Consider the following 8,696-nt stretch of genomic DNA (forward strand, 5'->3'; position numbering starts at 1 on the left):
GTACACCGTGGTTCCAACTGTCCCTGTGAGTTAATTCCTTTGAAACGTTTTAAAGGAGCTATGAACTGTACCAAGCGAGCCCGCCGACTGTGTTGGATCCAAACGGCGATTTCAACGTGTTGTCTGTGACACCTTTTCTATAGGTGAATTTGATAGGTGCGTATCTTCAGCACATAGCATGCTCCTGGCCAACCATCTTCCCGAATGACAATGTTCTCGCCCATGATTTGTTGATAACGAGAAGCGAAGTTTATTATGTAGCCATTATGCGCGGCTACAAAATGGGCTACGCCTCCCGTTTTCAAGAAATCGGAGACAAAAACGTTGTCATTCGGGATGGTGGTTGGCTGGGAGCGTGCCATGTAGTGAAGTTCATCTTGAACTGGGAGGTACCCGGGTTCGAATCCCGGTGCCGGCTGTGCTGTCTGGGGTTTTTCCTGGGTTTTCCTCAGACGCTTTCAGACATATGTCGGCACAGTTCCCTTAGAAGTCGGCCCAGGACGCACATTCCCCCAGGGCGTGAGTCGTGACGTTGCCCACATACGTGAGTCCGACAACGGCAAGCCCTTTCAACATCACCACCACCATCATCTTGAAGAGGGTAAAGCAGAATGCTATGTGTACCTCCGCGTTGGCTTCTGATTGGGTGCTACAATGCTTCAGATGACGTCACGATGGATAGAGGTATCTGGACGGCGGTGCGTGTACTCGCCCGAATACGAAAGAGAGTGCGTTTTTGTATTAACGCAGCACAAGTTATGAAGGAGAAGAATTGAACAATAGATTGGAAATATAATTACGAAGCGTAGAAGAACAATATTACATCTATTAAACCCGTAACTAAATACATGCAGATAGAAGTTCTTACCTCCTTTAAACTTTTCGTTTTCAGTCCATACACTACCGCCAAAATATCAGATTTCCCAACTTATCACAACCGAATAGATACCGACAAACAATTCCCGGATTTTGCGGGAAAAATACCGAACATTGGAAACTTTATTTACAGTGTATCGTTGTAGTGTACTGTGTACTCTCCGCGAAATTAGCTTTTCCCGTTCTCGTTCGTGGTGACACGGCAACTGTCATTCAAATCAAAGAAGAAAGCATGCCCCGTGGCGCGGGGCACGAGGTCAGAAGCAAATTGTTTGTTTGTTCGACTATACGAGAGCAACGGGAAGAGCCTAACAGAACCATGAGCAGTCCTACGCCTGACCCTCGAAGCTGGACGCCTTCACCGGAGAGGACCACATCGCCTTCGACAGATAACCGGCCGACCAAGACCCACATCAACCCTTTCGTGTGCCTTCTCATCATTGTGGTCTTGGTCGTTGTCAGCGCTGGCTTTGCACTTGTCACCATGCGAAAGGCAGAGTACGCTCTGTCCTTTGTATCACAATGTCCACGTCATAGGATGAATGCTCAAGTTATCGGTACTCGCACGAACATTGTAGGGGGCGTAACTTCGAGATATGTTATCTAAGTTACCCTCTATGTGCATGCGCGTGAGGGGTATACGTTCGAACATTCACAATTATTAGTGCTGCTTCTAAACCGAGGTGGGCAGTAGTTACATTCTTAGTAATGTAAGTACAACTACTGAGTGCTCCCTGACAGGTGGTACAACTAGGGTCAGTAGTATAACAAGGTACCGTAAAGCAGGCAGATTATGTTGGCGGCGTAGTTTAAGAGCTTTTTGCTTGTAATCCCAGCAGCACAAGTTATCCATGTTACATGGAACGCTAAATATTTTTAACTTGCAAGCGAAATTCTGGTAGGACGGTTCGGGGCGACGTCTGCTGGGAAATAATCACCAACTTGTAACTAACCCCCAGTCCGTAACTTCCGTAAAATCTGTTTCCGCGACTTTTTTTTTCAACTTCCGTAAAACTTCGTGACCGTTTGATACTCTTTTTACCTCAACCTATATATAGATATATACGGGGTGTTTCAAAAAACGTGTCATCGGACTTTATAAAAAAAAAAGGGGGCAATGGAAAAATATGCGGTCAACCGGGCATTTGTGTTGCAACTGAATTTGCCACCTTGCAAAAATATTTTCATTTCAGTTTAATTAAAAGAAATTGAATTTCATTAATTGAAGTCCAAAATTTCCCAAGTCACTCTAGCGTTTTCTTTTTCTTTTTTTTTACAGAATTAGAGAGCCCGTAGTGAACTTGGTCAAATCCACCAAGAAATCCGCTCGATATTGCAAATGGGACTGAAAAAAAAAAAGTCCCTAAAATGAGGCTTGAAAGTCTCGGGTATTCAACGGCGCACCAAATCAGTCGTAAAGATGCGCGGATAGGAGGACATGCTCATGCGCCCATGAAGCTAGAACAATTTATCGCTGGACCAGCGTGAAGCACAAGATGCGCCGATAACAAGCGGGTTCACATTCCACCATCCGTTGATAAGCGTAAAAAAAAAAAAAAATACGATTCAGCCTCTTTTTTTTTCTGCCCTCTTTTTTTTTTCGACCTTGCGTCTTTCATGGGGGCAGGAGCATGTCCTCCTCTCCGGGCATCTTTCCAACTGATTTGGTGCGCCGTTCAATACCCGAAACTTTCAAGCCTCAATTTCTGGAGCTTTTTTGGGCACTTCCATTCGCAATATCGAGCGGATTTCTTGCTGGATCTGAATAAAGTTCGTTACAGGCTCTCTAATTCTGTAATAAAAAAACGCAACAAAAAAATGTTACGTTGACTTGGCAAACTTTGGAGTTCAATTAATGAAATTCAATTTCTTTCAATTAAAATGAAACGAAAATATTTTTGCGATGTGGCAAATTATTTGCCACACAAATGCCGTTGACCACATATTTTTCCGTCGCCCCGTTTTTTTATCAAGTCCGATAATGACAGGATTTTTTAAACACCCTGTATATACGTGTATATATGCATGATGCTGCAATAAGATAAGTAAAACAATAAGATGTGAACGACAGATTTTCAGGAAAGTTAACAAAAGCTACTTTATTTAGCGGGTAATGTAACACATATGAAACCTTTAAAAGAGCAATCCACGTTTCGACACTGCCACTGTCTTCGTCAGGACTAAAGCGTTAGGCATATCGCATGTGGCTTAACTAGGTTCTTGTAGTGACGTACAGGCAGAGCGGTAGCGAGGGAAATTCGCGCCCAAGGCAGAGTAAATCTGAAGTGCCCCTCCCTTCTCCCACTGCCTGTAAACAAAGAAATTAAAACCCTCATTTGCACTGCCGAGAACGTAAATTCAAATTTTCTTCGTTTCCGCTTTATCCTGTCCAACCAACCTTCTAGAGCAAGGTGTTCGGCGCCCGGGACGGCTGCCCCTCTCGCCCCTATGGCTCCTATGGTCCCTATGGCTCTGCGTACAGGGTTGGTAGAGGTGCGCCATATGGTGACCATCAGCTTCAGTGCCTGCGGTCATGGTCAATGATTTATTGTCCGGACAACGGGCCTCGGATGATGACCTCAAATAGTTTCTAACTAATCTTAACTACCATACAGTAGATCTACTGTGGCTCCCATCTCTGCTTGAAACCCACCAAGCACCACTAAAATTTTTCACCTGTCTGTCCTGCTCTCCAGGAGTTGAGAGCCTAATTTGTAATAGTACCTTACCATGGAACTATTTTTACATGTGGCTACTAGACCTTATGTTATACGTATCGAAATCCCGGTTCTCTAACACGCATTACTGTCGTCGACGACATGGTTAAGCCCATAACACATACCTGTTCATCATATATTAAATAATGTTCGTTCTGTGTGTGCGTGTGCGCTAGGAAACCTTCTACTTTGTTGCGGAGCATACGGCTAAAATACAAATATATACTGGTTGGCTTGTTCTTTTTGTTATTAAATTGCTCCATTTCCAGGTACGCCGCAAAATTGGCCCAGGACCCCGTTTGCCGAAGCCGCGACTGCCTGGAGCACGCTTCCCACCTTAAGGTTTCCATCAACAGCAACCTCAATCCCTGCAAGAACCTCTACAACTACGTCTGCGCTTTCTGGTACAGAGACTACAGCTACAAGGACCCCAAAGACATTGAGGCCATGCTCTGCGACAACATCCTCCACACCCTTACCTCCGGGAAATTGGACTTGCAGAGCAAAGCTGTAGCCAGGGCCTTCACAGTGTTCCAATCGTGCATTCATAGGAAGGACGACCTGGACGCTTTCAAGCGATTCACCACAGACATGAAAATCCCGTGGCCCGAAGAACCATTTCGTGAAGCCAATGCTCTTGACGTCCATTTGCAGCTTCTCATCCGCTGGAGGATCTCTTTCCTGTTTAGTATCAAAGTGGTTCTATCAACAAATTACAAAGAGCCCGTTCTAGTCATATGGAGAGCCATGGAGGTGCAATCATGGAAGCAACTCCGTAATGGTGAGGCCGGCACGGTATCGCAGTTCGCTGCAAGGGTGCGGCAGTTCGCCCATGCCTTAGGACACAGCGAGAACTTCAGTGACAGCTACGTCCATCAGCTGCAAAAGGATGAACTGAACGTCATGGGGCTTGTGGAAAGCGGAAGGAAGTCTCCGTTTTCAGAGCATTTCTTCGGTCTTCGGCTCCTCCAGAATTACACAAGAGGCATCACTACCGAGGAATGGGTCACTTTCATCAACAGGAACTTGCCACCTGAATTACATCTTACCACCGACTCTATGGTGTTAGTCCACAGCCTTCCAGTGCTACACATGCTCGGCAGAATACTTGAGATCGTGCCCAACGAGCGGCTCCTCGTGCTACTCGGTTGGATATTCGTGCAAGAATACGCCTGGATGGCGTCAACTAACTTCGACGTAGCCACGTGGGGAAGCAAGAGGCAAGCTCAGCAACGCGCACCTGCTTTCTGTCTGCGACACATCGAGGACGCGTTCGGAATTTTGCCTTGGGCGCCGTTCATATACAAGAACTTTCCAAAAAGCGAGAGGGATAAGGTGAACGCTGTCCTGGACAATATTGCAAGTACGATTCAAGAGAACCTCAATCGATCTACCATCATCAGCAATGCCACGAAGCAGACAGCTAGCGCAAAACTCCGAAAAATGAAGCGTGTTCTTTGGCCGACTGAAACCTTCTTCAGCGAACAAGACCTCGACGTCGTGTACTCGAGTTTCGACCAAGCTAACGGAACTTTCTTCGAGGACTGGGTTCGGGCTATGACGGACGTAGGCAAACTTCGGGGTCACGAGGATTATCTGAACTTGTACCGGAAGACCATGAGCGACAAGGTGCTAGGCCCCGTAGTTTACCTCTACTATTTTAATATCCTTAAACTGTCTATGGCTGAACTTATATCCCCTCTTTACTATCGCCATGGCAACATGGCGATGAGTTACGGTTATTTGGGGACATTATATGCAGTGTTCTTGAGCAAATCTATGGATTCGCTCGGCCGTCAGATCGATGACGAAGGCCAGAAGAGAGACTGGTGGGAGCCGCCTGTGTCCCACAAGTGCAAATCTTACGGTGATAGGAGAATGACCAATCTGTTTGGATTCGAGACCTCGTACGATGCATTCAAGACAGCCCTCTTTGCGCAAAAGAGTAAGGCATTGAACTCTAGACTGGATACCTTAAACATGTATACCGGGGAGCAGATATTTTTCCTATCCGCGTGCAGGCCTCTTTGTTCGCGAGGCGAGTTCGGTATACAGGTCTGCAACGCGGCTTTGGATTCGACTGCTTTTTTGAGATCATTTAACTGCTCCGAAGAACCCAGCTGGTACGCGAGGAACTGTCGTATGTTATAAAAGATTTCGACACCTGTTGTGTGTTCTACTGCGAATTTCTTTGTAACAGCCCAATTTAGGAAGTTTTAACGGGATTCCAGCAACTGGAGCCCAAGATGGGACTGCACGAGGGTGCAGTAGAAGCCGAAGTGTGAATTATGCAAAAATTTCCGCCGTGGAATTTCGAAAGGCTTTTCACATCACCCATCAGAGCTCGGCCACTTCACTGATGAATGTCGAGGTAGGGGCGTCGGTACAACGGCTTTCAAGGGCTACCTTACTGGCAAAGTAGAAAGGAAGTAAGGAAGGAAGTGAAATAATCATTTAGGGATGCTCGAAATCATGGTTATGTGATCAGGGAGCCTACCAGGGGGCAACCGTTCGAAATATTCTCGTCCTATCGTTATGCAGTTCAGAAAAACTAGTGAAAAGGTCTCCGACGCAGGTGCTTAGTCATTATTTCACAATCCACAACTATTCTTCCACATTCTTTTGACCCCCTGCCAAAGGGGATCCAATTCACATGAACAATCTCACCAGTTCTGCGTGCGACCATCTATGGGGCCTCCTATAAGTTAAGTTGGCGCGACTGGATGAACCAGTTCCCATGAACAGTCCCCATATTGGCCCCCCACTCCTGGGCTTAGGTTGATTAGACTAACAAACCGCGAAGCCGGTGTTTAGGTCGGCGCGCCATGGCAGAAGCCTTGCGGCAGGCGAAACAATCGTTTCTGCATCAGCTGCACTTCCGTCTAAGCCTCGTTCCCACTGCTAAACCTGAACGGGCCCAATGCGGGATATCTGTCTTGCTCTGTCTTCCGGCGCCAAGCGCCGAGAATATTCTGGCGCACGTCAAAAGAACCCAGGAGATCCAAATTATCCGCAGTCCTACCATGCAGCACGTGCAACCATGTCGCCACACTGCGCAGACAAACCTTAGTGTACCATCACGACACCATTATTACCATTACAATTATATGCTGACCTCGAACTCTGGGAGCTGCGCCGAATTTCTATTGTTCGACGACGCTCTTGCTGGCGCTCGCCAAATGCCGCGTCTGGAGAAAACGCCTCGTGCGAGTGGGCCTTTGTATACAGGGTGTTCAAAATTAAGCTTTCACTAGCACTTTATAAATAGGCGAACAAAAGAAAACTTGCTGCTATTTTTCTGTTCCTTGAGTAAGAAACAGGTGCTACATAATTAGCAGCACCTGTTTCTTACACAAGTAGAGTAAAGTTATCATCCGGTTTCCTGTCATCGCTGTGTTTGCGTAGCGCTCATGAAAGCTTAATTTTGAACACCCTGTATAATTGCGTTTAATGTCCTCGTAATAATGCTTGTGTTGCGACACCCTTAGTGTCTGTGATTTATTGATATCGTTCGGGAATTCTCGTCCAACTATCTATTCTGCTCTCGTGCAACTTCATCTATGAGTGAATGGTGGTCTAATATTGTGGTCAATCAAGATTAAGCATCCTGTATTACTGTTGTACGGACCAATGTTCGAAGTATAAGATTGCACTGGGATGAACTAATAGTGTTATTAAAAGACTTGTTAAATGACATTGATGTGCTGGTACATACTGAAACGAATGCTTGTGATGAGGAAGTGGGAATTTCGAACCTATTTGGTATAATAGAATAGATTGACGAGGTGGAGGAATTTTGGTACTGGAAAAAAATAAAAAAATGGAATATTATGGTAAAGCATGTTGCGTTTTCATGCGCTGAAGCTGTATTAATGGACCTAAAACAAGACCGAAGATCGTTAACTGTGCTTGCAATATACAGATCTCCACACCCCTCCACTCAGGACTTCATTTTTGAGCTTTCTCAGTGGCTTGAACATAACAAACAACGTACTGTGTTTATTGTTGGTGACATCAATATTGATATTATAAAACTAAGGTGGTGGTCTTTAGACATCCGGGAAAGATATTTTATGAAGTACCCATAAAAATGCACCGTGATTTCTGTAATTGTACTAACGCCTGTACCTATATAGATTATAATATGAAAAGGCACACGCAAGTGGATAAGGTCTGTAAGAAACTCAATGAACATGATAGTATATTCCAACATAAACCGCATATATTTCTGTTGTCCACCATTTTTTTTATATTTGAGGGTGAATTTGTCATTTTTTTTTTAGTTCGGCCTGAGTTCGCGTATTTTTTTTTTTTCACCCGTTTTTTGTCGTTGCCTGTGAACGAAAATTTCTAAGCTCATTCATCCGTTCGATACCTGGTAGATTAAAATATTGTTTTTTACCAGCGTCACTCGAAGTGTAGCGTGAAAAAAATAGCAAACGTTGAGGTTCGATTCCCCTCCCACACACCCGTGGCATCACATACGGCAAGTCATGAGAACATTTTGAGTTTTCAGGCACGTAGACCAACTCTTCTTCCTTGCCGGAGCGCAAGCATATTCGAGATCTCATCCTGATTTTTTGCGCTACTATTTGTTTCGTACATGGCTGGTCAGAGGCAATTCCGATTCTTTTAAATGTACATTCTTAAGACAAATAATTTTTTTTCACGCGACTGAAACATTCAGCATAGTGTTTTCTCGTGCTAATCCATTAAGTGTGATTTTTTAAAATAAAATCGAAGATGGTTGAGCGTAACCTTCGGGTCGTTTGGCGTGGAATGACCCGTGCAGGTCCCTCCGTTTTGTTATAGTTTTGTATTCTTCTTCGTCTTCTTCTTAATCCTCCATCTGCAGTCTTAATCCCTCAAGGGACGTTGGCGAAGGTAAAGCGTAATTTAGTTATCAACTTATCAAAGTTAAACGTGCTTATGTTTCCTGTGTTAAGACAGATGAGGACGTTGAATGTACACGTTGCAAGTTTGTCCCCCTTGGAAAAAAAAAACCCTGGAAACGCCCATGTACATATCGTCTCAATCAATACGATGTACCAGGTTATTCACACTGCTTTTAATAGCCCTGGCAACAAGACGTGGAATAATTGA

General features: G+C 44.9%; 1 protein-coding gene across 1 annotated transcript; it reads left to right on the plus strand.

The window, feature by feature from the left end:
* The first annotated feature begins 1,195 nt into the window (after positions 1 to 1,195).
* On the plus strand, positions 1,196 to 5,878 carry LOC135385093 (uncharacterized). Its single transcript, XM_064614269.1, has 4 exons — positions 1,196 to 1,374; positions 3,863 to 5,538; positions 5,615 to 5,640; positions 5,804 to 5,878. Exons 1-4 carry the CDS (start codon positions 1,196 to 1,198, stop codon positions 5,876 to 5,878), a joined length of 1,956 nt encoding a protein of 651 aa, XP_064470339.1.
* The last annotated feature ends 2,818 nt before the right edge of the window (positions 5,879 to 8,696 follow it).

The sequence above is a fragment of the Ornithodoros turicata genome, chromosome 2 (assembly GCF_037126465.1).
Source record: "Ornithodoros turicata isolate Travis chromosome 2, ASM3712646v1, whole genome shotgun sequence".
In the NCBI taxonomy this organism is placed as follows: Eukaryota; Metazoa; Arthropoda; class Arachnida; order Ixodida; family Argasidae; genus Ornithodoros; species Ornithodoros turicata.